The following is a 27,464-nucleotide window of genomic DNA, read 5'->3' as shown; positions in this document are numbered from 1 at the left end:
TAAATCACCGCGATATTCCGTTTTTTCAATATTTTCCCTATGCGGTCAGTGACGTCCTTAATAAAAGGCAGGAAAACTTTCGATTTTGCAAGCGCTTGTACATTGCTATGATTTTCACGCGGCGGTCTTAAAGCTCTTTTTATCTCAGCAGCCGAGTAACCATTCCTGAGTAATGCATCAGTGAGGTGTTCCAGTTCCGTATCCAGTAGCCCAGGTTCACAGATGTTCCTCACTCTATCCGCCAACGTTTTTATTATGCCTCGCTTTTGTTGTGAGTGGTGGTTCGAATCCCGGTGTAGATAACGATCCGTGTGCGTGGGTTTCCGGTAAACTGTATGGCCTAAGCTACCATCCTGTTTCTTGTAAACTAGCACATCCAGAAAATTTAGTCTCCCTTCTGCCTCCTCCTCCATGGTAAACTGAATCTTCGGATTAATACCGTTTAGATGTTTGTGAAAACGGCCTAGTTCCTCTCTGCCATGCCTCCACAACACAAACGTATCATCTACGTAGCGGAACCAGATATTCGGTTTTTTGTTGGCAGTTTCTAGAGCCTGCACCTCGAATTTTTCCATGAAAAAGTTAGGTATAACCGGGCTTAAGGGGCTCCCCATTGCCACGCCATCAGTCTGTTCGTAGAACTCATCGTTCCATTTGAAATATGTGGTCGTAAGGCAATATTTAAATAGTTCTGCAATGTCGGGAGGAAAAAGGGGAGAGATTGATAGATCAGCTGTTGCGGAACACGCTTTGCAGTGAGGAGACCACCACATTTATTTTGATAGAACTCAAGTACTGGCAGCCACAAGCGGATATCATGAAAGGCTTTACAGAGAGGCTATAGAGATTATGAAACACCCCAGGAATTTTAATAGGAAGGAGGAGGGTGTGAAATTGAATGACATCTGGATGCCGGTGCTGAAGAAGATGTGTACCAGTCTTCCGCCATGGGATGATATCAACAGCGGACGGCGGCAACCGACAACGGCCAATTGCGCTCGCGTATTCAAAAAATGTGACGTCACGCCCTTGCGCGGGAGCACGCGAAAACAAAAATTTGCTGCAGTCAGTAGTGAGACAGTGTGTGTTTCGGAAGTTAACAGAAGCCACGAACCCCCTTGAAGATGTCCTCCGCAGATGGGGATGAAACGTCGGGTTACAATGCGAAATCCATCAGACCACGGCATAATAGCCCAGAAAAGAATTTTATTAATCATGACAGTTCCGGCCGTGAAAGTTTACATTTTTCAAAAGAGAATGCAGAAATGGCGACAGGCAAAGGTTAACAGAAATCCATGCATCCACAGACAGGTCGATGCGCAATGCAGACAACAGATACCACTGTCATACTTTAAAAACAGCTCTTGCTGAATACCTGAGAAAATTATAGGTACTTGCCGAATATCTGAGAAAATTCTAGGCACAAGGTCAAGGGCTTCTATCCAGTCACTCGTAAATCAGTCTGGTATGGCAGTGGAGGATAGCAAAAGGAGAGTCGAAGTTTTAAATTTTGCATTTAAAAAATTGTTCACACAGGGGAATTGTACAAATATATCATTGTCTGCCCATTGCACAGACTCTTATATGGAGGATGTAGTGATAAACATCTTTGATGTAGAGGAGCAAGTGAAAAAGTTGAAAGAGAAAAAGTCATTAGCTCCTGATGGAATCCCAGTTCAGTTTTGCAAAGAGTACTCTTCAGCATGACCCCTTACTTAACCCTACATTTATTACTAATCTCTCACCCAGTACTAAGTCCCAAGTGACTGGAAAAAAAGCACACATGACTCCCATATATAAGAAGGGTAAAACTGTAGACCAATGTCCCTAACATTGGTTTCCTGCAGAATCCTTGAACATATTCTCAGTCTGAATAAGACAAATTTCCTTGGGACAGAAAAAGTTCTGTTCACAAATCAGCATTGTTTTAGAAAGCATCATTTGTGCGAAACTCAGGTTTCCCCTTTCTCACATGATATCCTGTGAACTATGGATGAAGGGCAACATGCAGATTCCATATTCCTAGATTTCTGAAAAGCATTTGACATTGTGCCCCACTGGCTTAACAAAGGTGCAAGCATCTGGTACAGGTTCCTAGATATGTGACTTCTTCAGAAACAGAATCCAGTATGCTGTTCCTGAGGGGAGAGTTCATCAGGGAGAAGGGTATCATCAGGAGTGCCCCAGGACTGCTGATATTTTCCATACACATAAATGACCTGACAAACAGGACGAGCAGCAATCTGTGGCTATTTGATGATGGTGTGGTTAAGGGAAGGTGTCGTCACTGTGTGACTGTAGAAGGGTACAAGATGACTTCAACAAAATTTCTAGTTGGTGTGATGAATGGGAGTTAGCTCTAAATGCAGGAAAATGCATGTTAATGCAGATGCATAGGAAAAACAAACCCATAATGTTCAACTACAGCATTAGTAGTGTGCTGTTTGACCAGTCTCATCAATTAAATATTTAGGTACAACACATTGCAAAGCAATATGAAATGGAACGAGCATGTAAAAATTGTAGTATGGAAGCCAAATGGTCGACTTCAGTTTACTGGGAGAATTCAGGAAACTGTGGTACAGCCGTCCATTCGGCAAGTTTCAGCCCTTTTCCGTGACAAATTTTGAGATCTCAAGGGTCTGTTACTATGTAAGTTGACAATCTGTCTTTGTGGCTACAGTACAAGAAACAATAGTGCAAATGAGAAAACATCTAAAAAGCTTGCAAGCAGATGGAGTTTCCTGATGTGAGCAAAAATCTTGCATACTAACATCAACATCTTTTGTAATGAATTGCTTTAGATAGAGAAAGCAAGTCATATCTGCAGAGCTAGTTGGCATATAAACTTGTACTACTGTAGTAGGCGTGGGCTTCGTGTCTATCTTGGCCATAAGAATGCGTTCACTATGCTGTTTGTAGTAGCTTACTCGCACTCCTCTTTTTTTATTCATTATTAAACCTACTCCTGCATTACCCCTATTTGACTTTGTATTTATAACCCTGCATTCGCCTGAGCAAAAATCTTGTTCCTCCTGCCACCGAACTTCACTAATTCCACACTATACCTAACTTTAACCTATCCATTTTCATTTTAAAATTTTCTAACCTGCCTGCCCGATTAAGGGATCTGACATTCCACACTCCCATCCGTAGAATGCCAGTTTTCTTTCTCCTGATAACTTGAGTAGTCCCAGCCCGGAGATCCGAATGGGGGGACTATTTTACCTCCGGAATATTTTACCCAAGAGGACACCATCATCATTACCCATACAGTAAAGCTGCATGCCCTCGGGAAAAATTACGGCTGCAGTTTCCCCTTGCTTTCAACCGTTCACAGTACCGGCACATCAAGGCCGTTTTGGTTAGTTTACAAGGCCAGATCAGTCAATCATCCAGACTGTTGCCCCTGCAACTATTGAAAAGGCTGCTGCCCCTCTTCAGGAACCATGCGTTTGTCTGGCCTCTCAACAGATACCCCTCCATTGTGGTTGTACCTACGGTACAGCCATCTGTATCGCTGAGGCACGCACGCCTCCCCACCAACGGCAAGGTCCATGGTTCATTGGGGGGGGGGGGGGCATATGGTATATGTATTTAATTAATACCATTTATGTTATTTTATTTCAATAAAACAAAACACATTTGGTAACAGCAATATGCATTTCCTTGGAGTCGCAAGACAGATTTAAAATATCTTCACTGATTTTAGAAATAACCTCAGCAAAAAGTAGGCTCTTGTATAAAGTGTACCAGGTGGGGAAGACTTGTGTAAACCAGCACTGTACGTAACCACCAATAACATGTTGGGTACTATGTTCATTATTGTTGGTTATTACTCCCTGTGTTGTATCTATTATTGTATGGGTGCTGTGTGATTTTTCTTTCGAGAAATATTTGAGTACATAGCGTAAAAACCATCAGTGACTGACAACTTTCTTCTTCTTATCATCCGTACTTTCTATCATATAAACTACTTTTGAAGTGACAAAATACACTACAACAAATAAAATGTCTATAAAGCACCGCACTGTGCAATGTAGTTGCAGTCAGATAGTGACAATTCCTGAAATACATGGCCTCTGGCCTGCTGAGGAGCACCACATTCCTAGATCAATGGATAAACCATGAAAATTTGTTCCTTTATGCCACACACAAACAGAGCTGACCTGCGGACAGATCAGTGAGACTAGATCTGATGGGCAGGGCCTGCTCATTAGTGGGAACCAAATGGCTTCAGACCGGCTGATCTGATTCACTACAGATACCCACAGAAATGACATGTAGTTTTGGCCCGTAGTGTAAATCCACCTGTGTGGCCAGCTGTTGATGTAATGAGACCACAGTAATCAATCAGTGCAACATGTTCAAATACTCTGGGAATCAATAACAATGAGGATAGGTAGCAACTCACCATAAAGATGATTGCTGAGCCACAGAAAGACACATAGAAAAGACAATTACACTCTCACAACTCAATTTTCAGCCATAGCTTTTGTCAGAAAATGAGAGCACACACACAATCACTCTGACACAACTCCCGCACCCATGGCCGTCATCTCTGGCCACTCCATGTACAGTCTCAGATCCAAACAAACCATTCCTCATGCCTCCCTGCCTCTTGTCAGCAGCTGCTAGGCTACCAGAAAGAAGTAGTGGCAGCAATGATTGCAAGCTGAGGGGAGTGGTAGGAAGGGGAGAAGCAGTAGTAATCAGAGAGTAGGGAAGTGGTGAATGTACTCAGCTGCACCCACCCAGCAATGATTCATGAAACCTTAGTAAACAAACCTTTTCATCTACTGAGACAAAAACAAGATTTTCCCAGTGTTTTTTTTTTCAAATTTCCCTGATTTCCCTGACTTTTTTTTTAATTCCCTGGTTTCCAGAATCTGTGGCAACCCTGAAAATTTAGAGTACCAGCATTTGAAGCTGACTGCAGAATGATTCTACTGCCACCAATGTGCATTTCACACAAGGACCATGAGGATAAGATTAGAGAAATTAGGGCTCATAAGGAGACATGTAGGCAGCCATTTTCCCATTGCTCCATTTATGATTAGAACAGGAAAGGAAATGACTAGTAGTGGTGCAGGATACCCTCTGCTAAGCTCCATACAGTGGCTTGTGGAAGATGTATGTAGATGCAGACGATGTCCCCTTATAACTGGTGCTGATACGATGGGTGATATTGGCAGTGAGGGGAAGAACAGGGTTAGGAGCCTTATTATGGAGATGTCTTACATCCTGGCTGAACTTTCTTATTATCCAGTTCTGAACCACTTATGTTAGGTTTTTTTAAGTGTCTCGCAACACCTGGTAAAATTTATCATGGACCCAGTGTAACGGTTATGCAACGTGGCTAAAAAAAAAAGGGAAGAAGCCTGTCATTGGTGGAGAGGTAGTGAGGGACTTTGGAACAGCATGTTTCTGGAATAACTAAGCAGTACTTATAACGAAAATGTGAACATTCATGGATATGTGGAGATAGGTTTAAACCACATATACATATTACATAACCACCACCTGTGACAGGAAGGTCTGCAAGTAGTGGATTATTTGTAATCTGAGATATTCTACATTACTTAAAGGTAATGCACTGTCTAATAAGAAGTTTATTGTTTACCACGCCAATTGGAGGTGAAGATTTAAGACATATCTATTGTCCACATCTGGGTGGTGGTTATGTTATTTTATGCTGAGAGCACATACAATCACTGCCACTGTGATGTTCACTCACATAACCAGTGGTAGAACTGGAAAGACTTTTATTTACTTTATGAGCTGATTATTAAGATTTATACATTTGTTATTTTATTATCTTACCTGAGATGTGTTACCCTTGCCAGAGATTTCTTTGTTTACTGTCCAACTTGAAGAAAGAAACCAATAAGTTCTTCCCACATTACAATGGACCACATCAAATAGTTGGCACTCTCCATCCAAAGCTTTGATTCTTGTAGCTCCCAGGATGAGTCAAGAGAAAGGTTTATATAATATTGATATCATGAAAAGATTTAAACCCTCAGGGTATCTGCAATTTTTGCAGGTTCGGCAGCTTGAAGACTGCCAAGTTTCGAGTTAGCTGCTTATTACACTGCAGTAGTTTCTTGTGCTCTACCTTTTATATCAATTACGAATGAATTTTCCTTCTACTACATTATCCTAGTAAGATAAACCATACATAACACAGAGAAAATTGGAATCACAGTAGTGATTATTTTGCCAAAGACAGATACGAATTATTACAGAAGTAAAATTATGTTAATTAGATTCTATGTATTACTTACTTTTACTAGCTATTTTTGATTTTAAGTACCTAGTTATTTATTGATGTTTATGAGGTAATAAGCTGGTCCACACTGGAATCATCAAGCAGAACATCAAGTTCATTATGAGAGTGAGTAATTAAATTACTTTTTCCCAATCAAATACTAAGCAATGGGTCAGTAAGTATAGAACCCTGAAAGTCATTTTCTGTGGAAAATAATACAATCTTGACTAGGTTCTTAATAGGAACGCCCTTCAGACTGTAAAGCCACTATTTCGCGTTCTTCATACATCTAAATTTATCCTAATACACAACCGCTTCTCCTTTGAAGTGAAGGTGTACAAGTAAATTCACAGTACAACCATGGGTGCTCACATGACACCCTCCAGTGGAAACTGGTTTATGGGACAACCTCCCAAAACCCCAAATCCCTTGTCTGGTTCAGGTTCACTTATGATATCTTGTGAACTGGATTCAGGGCCAAGGCACCCTACCCATATTCCTGCACAATCGTGAAACCTTCTCTCCCATCTGCTTCACCTGGTGCTCCAAACCAAGTGTGTCACCTTCCAGGATGTTGACCTCCTACTCTCTGATCGCTCCATCCACAACTCTGCCCACACTAAACACACCAACCACCAGCAGTACCTACATTCCAATGCCTGTCATGCCTTCCACACCAAAAAATCCCTCCCATTAAACACGGCCAACTGGGAATGGTGTATTTGCAGTGACATGAACTCCCTTGCCCAGCATGCAGAGGTTCTTGCAAAGGCCTTCAGAGACAGGCACTATGCTCCCAGACATAGCCCACAAAAAGTTTTCCCAAGCCATATCCCCAGACACCCGCACTCCTCCCACAGCCCCCAAGAACCAGCTAAAGGAGGACCCTCTTCGTCACCTGTTGCAACCCTGGACAGGAACAGCTGTACCACTTTCATGAAGGTTTTGTTTCACTATCATCATGCACTGAAATTGGAGACAACCTACTCAGGATCCTTCTCACCACTCCTGAAGTGGTGTACCGTTACCCACCCAACCTCCAAATCATCTTAATCTGTCCCTTTGACACTCCCAATCCCTACTACCTGCCACCTGCCACAGTGATAGCATCCGTCTGGGAAGACCTGCTCAATTCACACACCAAACACTCCCTCCTCTAGTTCTGTAACAGACTTATCCTACTGCTTCAGAGGCCAGGACACCGGTGAAAGCATTGATGTGATGTAACAGCTCTGCTGCAGTCACTGCACATCTTTTTATATTTGTATGACTACCACCCAGCTGTCCATCAGGATGAATGGACACCACCAAACTGTGACCAAGAGCAAATTGGACCACCCTATGGCATAACATGTACCTGAATACAGCTTGCTTCATTTCAATGACTGCTTTACAACCCAGGCCATCAGGATCCTCGCCTCCAGCACCAGCTTTCAGGATTGCTCAGAAGGCACTTACCCTTGCAACAAATTCTCCACTCTCAAAATAATCCCCACCTCAGTCTACAATAACCTACAGTCACCACACACCGCCACCCAACAGTCTCTGCCCCCACTGTCCTATAACCTCCTCCCAGTTCACATCCTCCACCATCATTGTTTGTTGTTGTCGTCTGCCACACACCCACCCCTCTTTTCCCATTCCTGCTCCTTTCCTTTATTGACCCCCCCCCCCATCCCCTTACCCCCAAAGCCCCCTAAGACTGCAGTTGGCAGGCTTGTCCTGCAGCCTTCTAATTCCTGCACATTCTGCCGACAGTGCTCTTCTCCCTCTCAATCTGTACTGTATTTCTCCCCCTTCCCTGCACCACTCAGGACTGCTGCTTTCATTCAACATAACAGTTTCGGTACAGTCGAAGAGAGCAGAGATAGCAGGTAGGTGTCTTTCACATCTTTCATCTCAGTTGGGGGATGTAAGGTGTAACACATCATTATAGGGAAAATGATGGGTTACACTCTTGATCTTTCTAAGCAATAAATATGACCATGAGACGTAATAGACATTTTTATACATAGTTAAGTTTCAAATAGCATATTGTAGAGGAAATGGTTTATTTTTATGTGCAAGGTACATGGGCACACATATCCATAGGACAGGATGGCAAGTTCAGCGAGTCCACCTGCTGTGGGCCGCTTGTTTCAGATACTGCAGATTGGGTGTGTGTTGCAGTCATGGAAGAATGGTGTCACAGTAACAATAGTGACATCGTAGAAGTAAGAACAAAAGAAGTTCTTAAAACTGTCATTCTGTTTTACATTCCGGTTTATTTGGCTTATCAAAATGTATTGTCATTGTACTAGATATTCGTATCAAAATATTTGTGATACAATTGCAATAAACATATCTAATGACAATCAGTTCAATGCATTGTTGCTCAATATGTACAACAAACAAAGATTCCAGCTTTCTTTCAGCCTCTAGCACTGGAAATCCTGCAAGGAGAAGTAGTCTGCTAGAAAGAGAAAGAGCATAGATATCCGGATTTTTATAAGCTGGTCTGGATAGCAGATAAATTAATGAAACATGCAACCATGGAGGATACATTACACAATGAGATGGAATAAACACATAAATTACATTTCAGACTTATCAAAGAGTGGAATTATAGAGATTGATCTGAGGTTGTTTAGGTGAAGTCTTGGTAAGTGACACTGGTTATTGCTACGAAGAGAAGCGTTAGATACACACAGGTGACTGTCAACTGTGACAGATGCATGTTATGATGCTAGCTGGCTGAAGCAGCAGCAGATACTTCAGTGGACGCCACCATTCATCTCAGCATCTGACAAAAGGGTCCAGCAGACCATCGTCTGCCAACATCATTGGGGAAATTTCCACTGCCAGGTAGGGAGTCCCTTGTCAGAAACAAGAGGGAAAACAACTCATGAAATCTAAGCTGCATAGAGAAGAATACCACCCATATATCTCTCAACAACAGTTTATTGGAGCATAGCTTTTTTTGTTAGGGGTAGAACAATAACTTCATAGATTTGCTGGGTACCATCTAATATAACGATGTAATGCAATGGTTCAGAACCATTTTTGTTGATTCATGGGGAATAAAGTGTTCAGAAATGGTCTCCTGAACTAATTACTTTTGCTCCACTGAAGCTTTACATTTTCCTGACCTAAACATCATTATTTTCTTGTTGAACTCGCATGTGGCACAATACAGGAGGATGTAGGGCACAGCCCGACACATCTGTATCAAGAACATCCTCAAGTGAACAAAAAGTAAATGGACATTAACATTACCTATAACTGCAATCACGTTCTTTACTTGGAGAGTTAATTAATGATGTGGCTTGTTGTGGGAGCCAACATTACTCTCATTCTCAGTATTAATAGTAGCAGAATATTCATATGAACCTATTAGTAATTTTGATTCTCATTATATGAGTGGGCTTGATTTCTTCCAAGTTAAGACTGGTATTTTGGCATTGATATTCTGTCTACTGCACGCAGAGTTATTTTTGAAAGCGAGAAGTGACTGTTTCATACATAAGATGTTGAATATTAGCATCAGCTGGGAGCACAGTGTTTTGGTTTTGAGACTGTAGGGACATGACAGTTGTCTGGTCGTTCAACATTGTGTGCACTGTAGGGTAGCTGTTTCTTTGTGCCTTTGTGTGTGTGTGTGTGTGTGTGTGTGTGTGTGTGTGTGTGTGCATGCGTGCGTGCTTGTGCGCGCATTTTATAGATCTGAGCAGACTGGCGAGGGAAGTGCCCAATTGCAATTTTCAAGAATGGCAGCTGGGAGTTGCAACACAGTCAGAGAATGCACCAGTGTAGGAAAATGAAACGCAGCTTGAATGTCTCGAAATATTTGGACTAAAGAACCAAATCAGTCAACACTTCCTCTATGTAATGAGTAGCAATCTATTCATATTGTGGTTATTCCACCGAGGACTTTTCTAGGGGAGGTGGAGTTCATTCAATGAAGTCTACTCAGAAGAACTTCTAAGTTATAGCTAGTGAGACTGCAAACAATTGTATTGACACGTTATGGCAGTGCAACCAACAATGCAACAAATGCCGACACAATTAAGAAAATCATAATGTAAACAACTGAGGTGGCTGCTCCTAATGGCCAAAACACACAGGCTAGAAGCATTAGCCAACTGAGGCAGCCACCTCTTCATAGCAACTGGATGAAATTGCCCAGCACTCAGGATGAGAACACATTTCTGTGGGTGGGTCAAGTTATTTTGTGTAGGCTCTAAAACATTGCTGAAAGTGTGTACGGTTACAAATATTAAAGGGACAGGAAAAGGAAGCTGATGGCACGAATAAATGAAATGTGTGTAAAATAGACACACCCCTAGAGTAAAACAGATGGGAGAAGTACAATAGATGATAGAAACTCACTGTAGTAGTCAATATTAATGACAGGGGAATAAGCAAAACTACTCCTGTTGTTTACAAGTTGACATGTTCACTGCACAGTTCTTTATACAGGCATAACCACCACCAAACTGGCTAAATGCATAAATGGACACAGAAAAGCTGACCCTCTTGAGGACATCCAGTTGATGAACATTTTCTATAGCATGATTTACAAGACTTTAGTATCTCCTCTACTACAATGGGCATTTGGGTACTCCAAAGAGTACTCCTTTCCCAGAACTCTTGATATGGGAACTTGCTCTCCTACATATTCTCTCATTCTGTTACCCTCCAGAATGCAATCTCATTAGCTTAAATCCCATTTCCTCTTGGTTCTCACTGGTGGCCACATTACTATTTCAGTTCCTTTTCCTCTTCTCTTTTCGTTTTCTTTCATCTTTTCATCATGCCTTTTTTTCTTTCCTCAGGCCACTTCTCACCGTTTTCTTACTGTTCTGCATTGGAATCCTTTTAAATTTAACATCTCTCTCAATTGCTTCTTATGCTTATATGTTCTGTATTTCTAAATTCTTTCTAATTTCTTGGATTCAGGTTGTTTTTAATTTCTGCTTCTAGAGATACTTTAAGATCTGTTGTGTTAGACTACTGTCATTCATACTGAATAAATGTATTTAAAAAATCTTTCTTCCACTGCTTCTTGGTTCAAGAACATACTAATAAAGTGAAGCACAATACTCTGTATGTTCTACAGGAAGTCTGATGATGGCTTCATAAGCTGAAAACCTATTAACTAAATAAATTAATCCTTTGAAACATACATATATGCTTTTTATTTATTTCTATATTTTAATATTCACATTTGAATTTTATTATCTACTCTCATTTCTATTTAGCCCTGTCTTCATATTTCCTTTTATTTCTGTTCCTTAGTGCATTGATTTTTATGTAAATACTTTAAGAATAATTAGGACTTAACGCATCTGTCAATGACTCAATGCTTCTGTTATTCAGTGAGTCATCTCCTTTATTCCTAAATTATTTCCATTCTGCTAGAACTTTCCTATCTTTACTTACCACTCTGTCAATTTTATCATATATTAACAGAGTTTTCTGGTCAACTAATTTTGACCATCTGTGAACATCATTTTTGCCTCCTATCCCCCTCGTAACACACTTAGGATCTGAGTGGCATGGCCTCTCAACCCCCTCTTTTCCAAACTCCCCCACTCAATCACATTTTCCCTTCTACAGAACACAGTTATAATTCCAAAAAGTTGTATATTGGTTTCTGTATCTATTGTAGCACTGGAAGTTCTCTCCCCTAAATGCTGGAACTGGTCAAACTTTATTTCTCTTTGTAGTTTTAACAGCTGTCTCAAGTAACATTTCCATTTTATATAATTATACATTTCTTAGGCATCTGGGTCTCATGCAATATTCTTTGTGGTCTGATTTCCATCCTTAAGAATTTAACCGAATAACTACTTTTTTTTCCAAATTTTAGTATCTTTCTATTCCTACAAAGGTCCTGGAGATTGAATTCTAGTTCTTAAATTATATTGTTCTGCCTTTTTTTAAATGCCTTATCTACATGTGAACATGTTACACCTATTAATTATGATACTATCAAATAATTTTTGTCCTTATTTTGAATAGCAAAATATAACCTACCTCAAAATCATCCTGTGTTTTGCAACTTTTAATAGCAGTCCTGAAAACTATATTGTACGCTACAACTGCTATCAACAGAAAGGATGGCTCATTAGACAAAATGTGGTCCCATAACTGTAGCCATTCTGAAGTTGAAAGGACCTTAAACAGAAGGAAATGGGGAGCAACATGTAAAATATTGAATATAATACTGTACGTATGAATAATGCTAATATACTTAGGGACAACATACCTCAGAAAATGCTACCTCTAACAGAGGCCATGCATAAGTCTGTGACGTAATGTTATGTTTGTAAAACCAAGACATCAATTCATTGTCCTGTTGACTCAGTACATTTTCGATCATAGTTAGAACATTAACAGGCGGAAAAGGAAAATATTCAAACCAGCGCTGGCACCAATTAACTGGAAAAATATTATTTCAATAAATACAAAAGGATAATATTACTTCAGTCAGCTATTGCTACAAATAATTTTGTAGCTAAGTGCTGGCAGACAAAGAACAGTGGCAAGACAATACATGATACACAGAAACCAATAATTCTTGTGAATTGGTGTTCCTCCTTTATAGCAGAGAAGTTATAACAAAAATTCTCAAAAACAGAACTCTTTGCCATTACAAATGTCTGCTTGTGTCTGTGTATGTGCGGATGGATATGTGTGCATGTGCGAGTGTATACCTGCCCTTTTTTCCCCTTAAGGTAAGTCTTTCCTCTCCCGGGATTGGAATGACTCCTTACCCTCTTCCTTAAAACCCACATCCTTTCGTCTTTCCCTCTCCTTCCCTCTTTCCTGAAGAAGCAACCGTTGGATGCGAAAGCTTGAATTTTGTGTGTATGTTTGTGTGTCTATCGACCTGCCAGCACTTCTGTTTGGTAAGTCACATCATCTTTGTTTTTAGATAATTTTTCCCACATGGAATGTTTCCCTCTATTATATTCATAAGCAACATAATACTATGATGATGACAATACTAACTATAGAGAATGAAGATAAGAAAACAGTGAAGACATTAAAGAAGTTAGCAAGCACATGTATACAGTCAGATTGTGAAACGGTAGAAAACACTGACAATTTACAAGCTAATACAAGTCTCAGTTAAACGTGAGTGTGTCCAAGGAAACACAAGTTATAATTCTAGTGGGGAAATAAATTGAAGACAAATTTACAGGACTTTCTCTCTGATGTCATCATTCTTTAAAATAACAGAAGCAATTATGAAAGAGTAACTAATGTATTATCTAAATAAATACAATCTCTTAAGTGGAGATAAGTTCGTTTCAAGAGGAGTAGTTAATGGACTGCAGAGGGATGATGATGCCAGAGGCACATTTTTAGATCATCCAAGATTTCTCACACTAGTGACTACAAAATACTAATAAAGAAGTCAGAATACCATGCACAAAAATGAGTGACAAATAACAGATCCAAAAGACAACCAGGAGAAAAAGCAGAGGCAGCAAATAAAGCAAAAGTTTTAGTTGGATGGATGGTTGGATGGTTTGTTGATTAAATGGACTAAAGTGCAAGATTATCAGTCCTGTTTTAGATAATCACACAGGTCTTGGACTAAAACCATACTGCAAAAGAATCCTATCACCTGTAATCTGGGGAAGGAACAAAATGCATTAAACTATGTGTGTAACCACATTGGAGTAGAAAATGAAAGTAACAAGCCGAAACTGAAAACATAGATACAAGGTGTTAAACTATAAAACAGATGGCCTGGGTTTGCTGATCACAAAAATAGAAAAGGACGAGCTAACTATTCTCCAGCACACTAACACACTAAAATCTCAATACTACAAACAGAAGGCAAGAGAAACACAGATGGTGAAACGACAAACACCAAGTCGAACAGACAGAGCCAGAAGGAGTGAGGAAGAGTTAAAATGCCATTGGGGGAGGCCAAGGTGCCCACCATGAAATAGAATTATAAAAAACCCCTACACAGATAAAACTCAAAACTGTGGTAGCTCAACAGCGAGAGTAATGGCTACCTTGAATGCTAGAGCTGGCTACCAGCTCAGCAGTGAAAACACTGCAGCAATCTGGCACAGACAGTAAGTCGCTATGTCCTGCAAGAGCATAAGCGAACCCAATGTGACCGTCAACCACTGAGCCATCCATGTAAACTACCTCTGAACCCTGGGGGCATCAAGAATAGAGAGAAAGGGGCAGCAGAGAGGCACAGGATGAACAGAGCCTTTTGGGACTTGTGACAGATCTAGACGAAGCTGTGGTCGAGGTATACACCACTGAGGTGCAAATGAGTGGACCCGGAGGAGAGGTGGTAGAGGGAAGATTCGGGTTCAGTGAGAAGGTACCAGACACACATTGAAATTGTAATCCCCAATATGGGCTGATGTTGCAGGAGCTGGATCATTATGTTATGGAAAAGGAGACAGTGATTTGGATGTTTAGGCAAGCTTCAAATGTGTCCGGAATAATTGGTAGGCAGTTGTCACCAGATCCGCAATGGAGGAACACAAGCTCCCACACATAGGCTGTTCACAGGGTGATGCTGAACCACACGCCAGGGTCCCATAGTCAAGATGGGACTGTACAAGGGCTGTGAACAGCTACACCAGTATAATCTGCACCCGAGTTGGTGCCACTCAGGCAATGAGGAGTGTTAAGATGCTGCCATCACTTTTGCTTAAACGATGAAGATGGAGGAACCAAGTCAAGTGGGTGACAAAAACCAGTCCTAAAAAGCATTATGGAAATGAACATCCAGATAAAGTTGTGAGTGGAGTCCACTTTGGTGTGGGTGGAGACCTTGGAAGGTAGAGTCAGAAGCGACCCCTTCCATGTGAGACTAGCAAAGGAGGCTGTTGCTTCTCCGGCTGGGGGGAGCACCAATGTCCCCAGTGTTTGAGGAGGGGGGGGGGGGCATTGCTCCCAAAGTAGGTGCTTTGGGAGTAACAGAAGATGTGCCCCCAACCACCAAGGAGGGGGGCGGGGGGATGTAGTCGAGTAGCCTTGGAGACCCACTATAGGAAGCACAGACAAAGGGACAGTTGGAGCTGCAGCTTATGACAACAGCAATCAAACTGGTTTCAAATAGCGATATTTCTTTGTAGCCTCTTTTTAAGTCAGCCTGTCCAGGGTTTTATATTCCATAATCTTCCTCTCCTTTTGAAGAACCGAGCAGTCCAGCTGGCAGGGGTAGTGGTGTTCTCCACAGCTGACACAGGTAGGAGGAGGGGCACATGAAGTATTCAGATGCAATTGATGTCTGCAATCTCTATAAGTAGCACTGGAATTGCACTAGGACGAGATGTCCCCAAATTTCCAGAACTTAAAGCACCGCTTAGTGGGAGGGATGTATGGTTTTATGTCTCATCGGTACACTGTCACCTTGATCTTCTCAGGAAACGAATCATCCTCAAAGGTCAATATGAAGGCACAGGTAGCGACCCTATTACCTTTCGGTCCCCTATACACACGCCGGATGAAGTGAACACCCCGTTGATCTAAACTGGTGCGTAGCTCGCCATTGGACAACAATAGGAGGTCTCGATGGGAAATAATCCCCTGGACTATGTTTAGGCTTTTATGGGGAGTGAGAAATGGGAATATCACTCAACTTGTCACAGGCAAGCAGCACCCGTGACTGGGCTGGGGATGCTGTCTGAATCAGGAATGACCCATTTCTCATTTTGGACAGTGTTGCCACTTTCCCAAACTTATTCTCTAGTTTGTCAACAAAAAATAGAGGCTTTGTAGCCAGAGAGGAGTCCCCATCAGTTCTGCTGAGAACTAAGTACCAGGCGAATAAAGCTCTGTTTTTTCTGTAGCCCTACATTCCTCCAATGGTGTCGCAAGGGAGGGGAACGATTTTGGAGTCAAACTTCTCAGCATTGAAATCAAGCCTTCCTTTCTTAGAGACTGCTGGAGCCATTTGGCCACCAAAGACAAATTGGTCCACTTCATTGCAGGTCATCCACCCTGATGTCACCCACTCTGATCAGGGGCTCTCCCCAATGGCACCATCCAGCCTCAACATAGGCCACTTGGCAGGATTGTCATTGCTGGGAGTCCTGATGCCCCAGGTAGATGGGCATCTACTCCTTCACATACACGGGGAGTTTGCAGCTCAAGTATCAGCAGTGTCGTCCCTTTGTTGTCAGGGGGGCTACAACCAAGTGGGTACATGACTGCCCCTCCACGATGGATTGGCTACCACGCTGGATATTTGATGCAAAAAAAATCCAGTACTATCATGGTTACTGAAGAGGACAGCGAACAATTGATGTAGAATATGCATCCCCTAAGGCGTCCTTGTCCAGATAGCTGGATACCAGGTGGAGTTGCAGAGGTATGACAATAATCAGAGGCTCTAAGCACTATGAGACTTAACATCTGAGGTCATCAGTCCTCTAGACGTAGGTTAGTTAGGTTAAAGTAATTCTAAGGACATCACACACATCCATGCCCGAGGCAGGATTTGAACCTGCGACCGTAGCAGCAGCGCGGTTCTGGACTGAAGCGCCTAGAACCTCTTGGCCACAGCGGCTGGCAATAATCAGTGCAGAAGACCTCAGTGCACAAGGGTTATATGATACACCATGTAAGACTTCCTCCCTGAAATGGCCTGCACTTCTGTAGAATTTTGCAAGTTGGAGGTCAAACCCTAAAAGGGGACCATAATTTAACAAACTGCAATGTAGGAGACTCGTTTTACTTGCCTCTTATGACAGACAAGAATACTTCAGGCCTAGTCTAGCCGCCAAACCTGCAGGGGGTGAAAACATTTTAGTGAAACATTCTTTACATCAATAAAGAATTAATGCAAAATATTTACAGGGTAGCAGCTTATGACAGTAATGTTCTTTACATACATCATTAAACCTGCAAAAATAGATAGCAATGCTGTATTCACAGATAAAATACTATAACTCCTTGAAGAGAAAGCAAATGAAACTCACAAAGACTTACAATTTGTCAACACGAAATGAACAAATTCTGATCAGCAAACAGTATGTACTCTGGTGTTTACATCACTCTCACTTCAAGTGAAATGAACAGACAAATACACCAGTAAAGAAAATGTCATCAGCACACCAGAAAAGGGAGACAGGGAAGATAGAATTCAATATCCTGTCAACAATGTGGTCAGTCAAGACTGAGTATAAGACTGAATTAATGAAGGAAATGTCATGACATTTTCTGAGGGTTCACCACAACATTTTCCTTAAGCAATTACCGGAAATCAGCATAAACCTAAATCTGGATGACTAGATGGTAGTTTGGACTGTCGCCCTCCTGAATAAGTCCAGCATCTCAACTGTTGCACCGTATCACTTGATAACACATTATACCCTTAGAGTCTTGTCATTAGAGGTAACAGTAAGTGTCCAATAGTTACATACTATCCTTAAGTACAGCTGGATCTCCAGTATGGAATTGTCTCTTGGGGAATAAATGCACATACTACAAACTACAGAAGCAGATTTGTGTAACTGGCCACAGTATGAAGACAACACATTTTTTTGTGCACCATGATTTTTGATATTGTTAGTTTGGTAAGTAGACACAATGTTGTTCATTGCAGGCATGCTAGGATCGAATGAGTCAAAAAAATTGGGTAATTCATGCATTTCATGTCTCTTTATTTACATTTCCAGTGCTGGTCATTAAAACTGCAATACCAAGGCAACACCAAACCCAGAAATCTGACTGACATAACATACAGAATAGTTGGGAGAATACATGATCAGATTTGTTGGTGATTTATAGGTATACACAGTGCAAAATTTTGTACCCAGAGTTGCCACTTATGGAAGCAATAATTGCTCTAACCTAGGCAAACACAGAATTGAACTTGGGGGGGGGGGGGGGGCAGAGGGGAGGGGAGGGGGAAGATATGGGGTACATCATTCTGTGCAACTTCAGTTCTACGCCTGAACTCATGAACTGTAGTGGTCGGCATGTGAAAGCATTCTAGCCTCTCAGCAATCCATGTTTTCAGTGGGTGAAAGATCTGGAGACATGCTGGCCAAGACAACAATCAAACTCCCTCTGTCTCAAGATAGGGTAGGACAACATGAGCGACATGTGATCTTGTGTTATCTAGTCAAATGTAACACTATAAAGTCCTTGAAGATACAAGGCATGTTCAGAAAGTAAGTTTGCTGTATCCATAATGGGCTGCGTTTTTTTAAGGTGAAGATTTTCTGAGGTCTACTGTGATTTGGAGATGAAACATGGGTGGCTCATTACACACCTGAGACAAAAACAGTTGTCACTGAGGCATCATACCTATTCCCGAGGTGCCAAAAATTTACAATCACAATTTCAGGCAAAAACATTATGGCCTCAGTGTTTTGGGATCGAAAAGCATAACTTTTGAACATATTTCTGCCTCAGGGAGAGGCCATCAATGCATAATGACAATACTCAAAAGGAGCATTCAGAACCACAGGAGAGAAATGGTGATGAGAGGAGTGTGCTTGTTGCATAACAACGCCTGTCCTCATAAAGCCTTAACAGCAAGGGATTTGTTGAACCGCCCACTGTATTTCGCTGACAGGGTGCCTTCAGATTATCTTCTTTTCACCTCCCTGCTAGCACATGAGTAAAATTAAATTTTCAACCAATGAGCAGGTGCAGAGATATGTTCTGAAGTGGGGGAAGGAACTGACAGGAGAGTTCTCTGAGGAGGGTATAAAGAAGCTTTTATCACTGCTCACCCCATGCACCGAACAGGGTGGTGATATGTGAAAAAACTGTCAAAAGGTGTTTCAACAATAACCTGTAATTATTTTCAAACACAATTTTTCTGAGGAAATGTAAAAATCTAGTACACTTACTTTCTGAACATTGCTTGTGATATACAGCCGTTGGCCTTACATGTCAGAGATATGATTGTTGTGTCATTACACAGCTATGCAAACCAGAAGTGATCATATTGTCTACCTGGTGGCACCCCATACCATCAAGCCAGGTGCTTCGCCAGAATGATGAAGTAGTAAATAATCTGGCAACATTCATTTTCCTCCAAGCCTTCACTCATTGATACTATTACTGTGATGCTATCTGCAGAACTGGACCTCAACTGAAAAGATCATGTGGTGCCATTCCAATCTCCACTGCCAGCACACTGCTCTCTGTTGCCATTTTAAGTAAAGTCGCAACAATGACCATTATTCTGACTTTCAGTGACGCTTCAGGTGTTGTGTCAATGTATTTGTGGTTACTTGTCTTGCTGCTAATGAGCCCATGTCATGAATGAATGTATGTGAGAGCATTGTACAATCCTGCACAGCCAAGTAAACAATGTGTTTGTCCTGTCAGGATATAGTCATCCGGGCCCATTGGCATCTTGCAACACATAGGGGAATAGCTCTCCTGCATTAATCAATTGCACATTTTGATGACAGTCAAGGGATATCGAACAAAATGAGCAATAATATTGTGGAACATTAAACAACAGTCTCAACAAGCCATGACCCTGCCGGTGTTGAATTGCAACATGAGCTGGTAAATATTTTAAAGAGGCATGGTATGTTGTTCTCATGAACAAACAACATTCAAATGTGATTCCTGAATGAGAAACCTGCTGCAAAATATTTCCTAACACACAGAATGTAGAAAGTGTTACTGCCACATACTTTGTACAACTGCGATTTAATGCTAATGACATATATATCCACATATGCAGTACATTTCACGCCAATCTGACATTTGTTGTATGCAGCTTTCAAGCTGTTGCAGTTTTACTTGCCATCATTGTCTATGCAGACTTCTGGTATTTTCTTTGTATGTGAGTGGGACTACATATCACATAATTTTATTTTCTAAATATAGAGACAAACATTTTGCACAGAATTTAAACATGCTATTTGAGTCATTTTCCCATTATCTTTCACTGACTGTATCAAACATTGTGTCTGTGTATCAGGATATCTTGTGTATTTTCAATTGCTGAGTTCTGTAAAACATAAAATTCATTCACCATTGTAAACCACATTTGAACTTTCTACTAATTTTGGCAGTAGCAGCCCAGTTCATGAAACTGTTTCCCTTAGTTCAGTTTACACCTACATGAATTAATGTTTCTGAGAATTTTGGGTGTTTACTAGTGTTATGCAAATCTACAGTTGTGAGTTACCATTGTCCATTTAACAAATTTTGGCTACAATACATAGTTTAAAAATCATTTTCCCTAAATTGCTGTGTAGGTACTTGCATGATTACTGCAATATTTTCACCTCTTCCTGCTCCCTAACCATTTTCTTCTAAGAAAGCGTTGAGAGCTTAATGTAATGCAGTTTTAGCTATACTGACTGCTACAGCATATTACTTTGTTATGCTCATATTATAACCGTTGTATTGTCTTGCATTAAGGTGGGCCTTTTGATGGCAGTGTAAACTGTCTGCATTTGCAATGAACTTGTGCAATTTTTGAGTCTTTTAGTGAGCACAGCCATAACAATAAAAGACCGCAAGACTCAATTAACTTCAGGATATGAGAAAATTTTGTCTCAAGTTCTTGTATTGTTACAATGGAAAATAACTTTCTTAACTATTAGTAATGTCAGTTCTTACACAGAATTTCTAAAACTTGTATCAAAACATATTTTGAAATTAAGAGAGAAATAGCAAAGTTAGTTTAAAATTATTTGTTTACCGTTCAGAAAAACTTTGCTCCAATCATACTGCAAACCCACAGTGAATGTCGTTTTCAAGAACAGGATGAGCTGGTTGCTGCTCCTAAGCAGCTGAAAATTGCCCTCCTTGCCATCATGCAATTGAAAGTGCAGATAAGAGTGTGTTGTGCACACTGAAGAGAGACATGTACCGGACATCTAAAGGACCTTCTGTAAACACTGTTTCCTCCATGTAACACAGAACCTATCACCAATCATCTTAAATTTTGAGTGGCATGTCGAGGACAGGTCTACAAGTCACATACAGGGAAGAGAAGGATTAGATAGAACTCAGTTTTTAAACCCATCTCTTTATTGAACAAAAGAAGATGCTGTCACCCAATGCAACAAACTGAGCCAGTGTCACACATTTCATCTGCCAAGAAGCCTGAAGTATCCTTCAGAGGAAGGCAAAAAAAAAAAAAAAAAAAAAAAAAAAAAAAAAAAAAAAAAATGATCTGTCAATTGCCAGCATTTCAAGCATACGATGAATAATGGTACTCTTTTGGGAAATGTCAACAAGGAAAGGGGAGGAACACTTAGGAGTGTCATTCAACATGCTGAAGAGGCTGTTCCAGCAGCTGTTGAGGGAACAAGATGCAACAAGCTGCAGATTGTGGCACACAATGGAACTGATGATGCCTTTTGGCATCCGTCAGAGAAGGTTGAGAAGACCAACTCTGCTCACAGAATTTCAACAAAGCTCACGATCTGCAGCATTGTTCATAGAACTGATCACTGACTGAGTCAAGTAGAGGGCTTGAGTCACAGTGTTCAAAAGTATCGTGACAAGCTAGGCTGACTTTTTGATCTTACACCGTAAAAACAAGAACTATAGATGCCCCCTCCCTCCAACAAATGGCTCGTGGCAGCACTATATATTGGCAAATACATATATCCTCCCATGAGCCATGGACCTTGCTGTTAGTAGGGATGTTTGCATGCCTTAGCAATACAGATAGCCATACTGTAGGTGCGACCATAACGGATAGGCCAGACAAATGTGTGATTCCTGAAGCGGGGCAGCAGCCATTCAGTACTTGCAGGGTCAACAGTCTGGATGAGTGATTGAACTGGCCTTGTAACATGTGAGGTAACGAGCGAGTTATGGCGCCCTGAAAATATTCTAAGTTTGGAGTTGGCGTGGCCGTGCTGGGACCTCTCGACAGGCCGCGGCTCGTTGGCGGCCACGTGGTGCCAAATGTTAGCCAGGGTCCAGGCTGACAGTGTGGCTGGGAATTCCATGGTGACATTGTGTCGATGAAGGTGACATGCCCAGAGTACCAAAGATGGTGGACTTTGAGAAACCATAATGGCAGACATTTCGCAGTTCATATAGAAATTAATAATACCCCAAGGAGTCATGATAACTTAAAAAGAAACATATACGTTACCATTATTTGCACGACAATTCTGATGGTGTAATCAGATTTTCAATATCTTTCTTAGTTTAAAGTTTAGTATCTGACCGTAAATTATACAAGGAACGCCTAGCAATGAATTTCCAAAATCTAAATGGTTCATTCGATTTTGTCGATCGACGTGTCTTTAGAAAGCTATTAGTGTAAACATAAATTGGTATAAATTACAGGCATGTAACTTGAATAGTACACTAGTTATTGGAGGTCAAAGTGGCCGATGACTATTGATCGCATCAGGCCATAAGTACTCCACAGTCACATGAAAAAACGGTAGCAGCATGCTTATAAATATATTTATTCACCTATGTCTTTGTTTATATCTGATATATACTATTCATGAAGAAATTGGTCAAATATTTACTGTGTTTTAAAAAGCACAGAAACATTAGGCAACTGGTCTACCTTTTGTTTCTATTCCTTTGTTATATGTTCATTTGATTTGTTTATGTATTTAATAATGTGTGTTAGAGCGTATTATGGTCCAGCCAAATGAATATTTATTTAATTTCAAGTTATGTAAATGTAAATCCAATATTTCAAATGTGTTTCAAAACGTTAGTGAGTGTGCGTTGGCTTTGAGACATGATGGAGTGCTATCGCCAATCAAAGCGGTCATTACTAATGGAGATGACTACCGAAGTGAATGGAGGGGGAGTTCTGAAGAGGGTGGCGTGAGGGACAGTCACACTGGACACGGAGAGTACTGCACAGTATGGGAGAAGACACAGAGTGCTGGACAGTGCGGCGTGAGAGATAGTCGCACAGGACACAGAGGGTCCTGGACGGTATGGTGCGACAGAGACATGGTCAAGGGAAAGACTTGGAGTGGAGCAGTTTGCACATGGTTGCAAGAGATAGAAATGTTTTGTAGTGCCAACTTGTGTACTTGTTAGATTTCTGTGGCTTCTGCAGTGAAAATGTAGTACGCATTTGGAAGTACGAGCTATGTTGTTATTCATAACTCATTACGTGTAGTAGGAATCTATTGTTTCCCTGTTATTCAACTAATATTTTTTTAATTGCACCAATAAGTATTTTACAGTAATAAAGGGCATTCTTAAAGGTGCTTTTGCTATCGTACTCATCATTTCAAGTCATTAAAATAGTACCTGTAAAATTTATTTAATTGCAATGTTTCATTTATAAATTTCTATATAAAATTCAAAATTCGCAACTGCCTAGTGATAGGAACCTTCGACCAACCGATTAATGTGTATATTCATATTGTATAGTGTAGACTCAGCAATATTTGGCTTGTAATGCAGCAACTATGTATCCTAGCGGCTAGACAATGAAACCAGCCAAAACTTTTAATATTTCAACTCTATGAGTCTGAGGGTACGTAGTTGAGGGCCACCACACCACATCACATCACATTTTATTATTTGAAAGCCCGCAAACATCAACCAAAACAGTATCGCTGTGCTGGTGCTGTGAATGGCCGTAAGCAAGGTGAAACTACAGCCAGAATTTTTCCCAAAGGCATGCAGATTTACTGTATGTTTAAATGATGATGGCATCCTCTTGCATAAAACATTCTAGAGGCAAAATAGTTTCCCATTCGGATCCCCAGGTGGGGGCTACTGAGAAGGAATTCATTATCTGGAGAAAGAAAACTGGCATTCTACGGATTGGAGAGTGGAATGTCAGATCCCTTAATCGAGCATGTAGGTTAGAAAATTTAAGAAGGGAAATGGATAGGTTAACGTCAGATATAGTGAGAATTAGTGAAGTTTGGAGGCAGGAGGAACAGGACTTCTGGTCAGATGTATACAGGGTTATACATACAAAATCAAAAAAGGGTTAATGCAGGAGTAGGTTTAATAATGAATAAAAAAATAGGAACACGGATAAGCTACTATGAACAGCAAAGTGAATGCATTATTGTAGCCAGGTACACACAAAGCCCACACCTACCACAGTAGTACAAGTTTATATGCCAACTAGTTTCACAGATGATGAAGAGATTGAAGAAATGTAAGATCAGGTAAAAGAAATTATTCAGATAGTTAAGGGAGACTACAATTTAATAGTCATTGGGGGGGGGGGGGGGGGTGTTGGAATTCGATAGTAAAAAAAAAAAAACAAAGAGAAGGAAAGGTAGTAGGCGAATATGGACTGGGGTAAGAAATGGAACAGGAAGGCACCTGATAGAATTTTGCACAGTGCATAACTTTTCATAGCTAACACTTGGTTTATGAATCATGAAAAATGGTTGTATACATGGAAGAGACCTGGAGACACCAGAAGTTTTCAGATTGAATATATAATGGTAAGACGGAGATTTAGGAACCAGGTTTTAAATTTTGAAACATTTCCAGGGGCAGATGTGGTCTCTGACCACAATTGATTGGTTATGAACTGTAGATTAAAACTGAAGAAACTGCAAAAAGGTAGCAATTTAAGGGGATGGAACCTGGATAATCTGAAAGAACCAGAGGTTGTAGAGAATTTCAGAGGGAGCATTAGGTAACAATTGACAAAAACAGGGGAAAGGAATACAGTGTAAGGTAACTAATGTTTCAAGAACCATGAAAGAAGGTTGTATACATGGCAGAAGCCTGGAGATGTTGGAAGATTTCAGATAGATTATATAATGGTAAGACAGAGATGTAGGAACCAGGTTTTAAATTGTAAGATATTTCCAGGAGCAGATGTGGACTCTCACCACAATCTATTTATTATGAACCGTAGATTAAAACTGAAGAAACTGCAAAAAGGTGGGAATTTAAGGAGATGGTACCTGGATAAACTGACAGAACCAGAGGTTGTACAGAGTTTCAGGGAGAGCATTAGGGAAGGATTGAAAAGAATAGGGGAAAGAAATACAGTAGAAGAAGAATGGGTAGCTTTGAGAGATAAAATGGTGAAGGCAGCAGAGGATCAAGTAGGTAAAAAGATGAGGGCTAGTAGAAATCCATGGGTAACACAAAATATATTGAATTAATTTGATGAAAGCACAAAATATAAAATGAAGCAGGCAAAAAGGAATACAAACGACTCAAATATGGAATCGACAGGAGGTTCAAAATGGCCAAGTGGGAATGGCTGGAGGACAAATGTAAGGATGTAGAGGAGTATATTACTAGGGGTAAAATAGATACTGCCTACAGGGAAATTAGAGAGATCTTTGGAGAAAAGAGAACAACCTGTATGAATATCAGGAGCTCAGATGGAAAACCAGTCCTAAGCAAAGAAGGAAAAGCAGAAAGGTGGAAAGAGTATATAGAGGGTCTACACAAGGGCGATGTACTTGAGGGCAATATTGTGGAAATGGAAGATGATGAAGATGAGATGGGAGATATGATACTGTGTAAAGAATTTCAGAGAGCACTGAAAGACCTGAGTCAAAACAAGGCCCCTGAGGTAGACAACATTCCATTAGAGCTACTGATAGCCTTGGGAGAGCCAGCCATGACAAGACTCTTCGATCTCGTGAGCAAGATGCATGAGACTGGCAAAATACCCTCAGACCTCAAAAAGAATATATAATTCCAGTTCCAAAGAAAACATACGCTGACAGGTGTGAAAAGTACTGAGCTATTATTTTAATAAGTCACAGTCACAAAATACTAACATGAATTCTATACAAACAAATGGAAAAAAACTGGTAGTTTCCAACCTTGGCAAGGTCAAGGTCAAGGAAAGGCAAACCTATGTTTACAGCATTTGTAGACTTAGAGAAAGCTTTTGACAGTGTTGAACGGAATACTCTCTTTCAAAATCTGAAGGTGGCAGGGGTAAAATACAGGAAGCGAAAGACTATTTACAATTTGTACAGAAACCAAATGGTATGAAAGGGAAGTAGTGGTTGGAAATGGAACTAAACTGAGTTGTAGCTTATCCCGATGTTATTCAATCTGCCTATTGAGCAAGCAGTAACAGAAACAAAAGAAAAATTTGGAATAAGAATTAAAATCCAAAGTGAAGACATAAAAATCTTGAGGTTTGCCAGTGACATTGTAATTCTGTCAGAGAGAGCAAATGACTTGGAAGAACAGTTGAATGGAATGACAACTATCTTGAACGGAAGGTATAAGATGAACATCAACAAAAGCAAAACAATAATAATGGAATGAAGCCAAATTAATGAAATTTAGTCAAATTAATGAAATTTGGTCAAATTAAATCAGGTGATGCTGAGGTAATTAGATTAGGAAATGAGACACTTAAAGTAATGAATGATTTTCACTATTTGGGCACCAAAATAACTGATAGTGGTTGAAGCAGACTCGACATAAAATGTATATTGTATTTGTATACAGCGTAACCTAGTATGGAAATAAACACTGGACGATAGAAAGTGTAAACAAGAAGAAAATAGAAAATTTTGATGTGTGGTGCTACGGAAGAATGCTGAAGATTAGATGGGCAGATAACGTAACAAACGAGGAGGTACTAAACAGAATTAGCGAGAAGAGAAATTTGTGGCACAACTTGACTAGAAAAAGGGATCGGTTGATAGGACACGTTCTGAGGCATCAAGGATCACCAATTTAGTACTGGAGGGAAGTGTGAGTGTTAAAATTACAGAGGGAGACAAAGAGATGAATACACTAAGCATATTCAGAAGGATGTAGGTTGCAGTAGATACTTCGAGATGAAGAGGATTGCGCAAGATTGAGTAGCATGGAGAGCTGCATCAGACCAGTCTTTGGACTCAAGACCCAACAATATATTGTTGTTGTTGTTGTTGTTGTCGTCTTCAGTCCAGAGACTGGTTTGATGCAGCTCTCCATGCTACTCTATCCTGTGCTAGCTTCATCTGCCAGTACCTACTGCAACCTAAATCCTTCTGAATCTCTTGGTCTTCCCCTATGATTTTTATCCTCCACACTGCCTTCCAATATTAAATTGGTGATTCCTTAATGCTTCAGAACATGTTCTACCAAGTTTCTCTTCTGCTCCAGTTCTATTCAATACCTCCTCATTAGTTATGTGAGCTACCCACATAATCTTCAGTACTTTTCTGTAGCACCACACTTCCAAAGCTTCTATTGTCTTCTTGTCTACACTATTTATCGTCCATGTTTCACTTCCATACACGGCTACACTCCACTCAAATACTTTCAGAAATGACTTCCTTACATTTAAATC

At 40.5% G+C, this 27,464-nt stretch overlaps 1 protein-coding gene across 2 annotated transcripts in view; it reads right to left on the bottom strand.

Annotated features, from left to right (window-relative positions):
- The window catches only part of LOC126272120 (TBC1 domain family member 31), a 281,818-nt gene that overhangs the window by 123,400 nt on the left and 130,954 nt on the right, over positions 1-27,464 (bottom strand). For both annotated transcript variants that reach the window (XM_049974719.1, XM_049974720.1), the window contains 2 exons: positions 12,522-12,694; positions 12,290-12,430 (listed from right to left, as the gene is read on the bottom strand). In XM_049974719.1, coding sequence (XP_049830676.1) covers positions 12,290-12,430; positions 12,522-12,694 — 314 coding nt within the window. The remainder of the gene's footprint in view (positions 1-12,289; positions 12,431-12,521; positions 12,695-27,464) is intronic.

This window comes from Schistocerca gregaria, chromosome 5, assembly GCF_023897955.1.
Source record: "Schistocerca gregaria isolate iqSchGreg1 chromosome 5, iqSchGreg1.2, whole genome shotgun sequence".
Taxonomy (NCBI): Eukaryota; Metazoa; Arthropoda; class Insecta; order Orthoptera; family Acrididae; genus Schistocerca; species Schistocerca gregaria.
The sequence above is the reverse complement of the archived record's forward strand: the minus strand, read 5'-3'. Positions and strand labels throughout refer to the sequence as shown.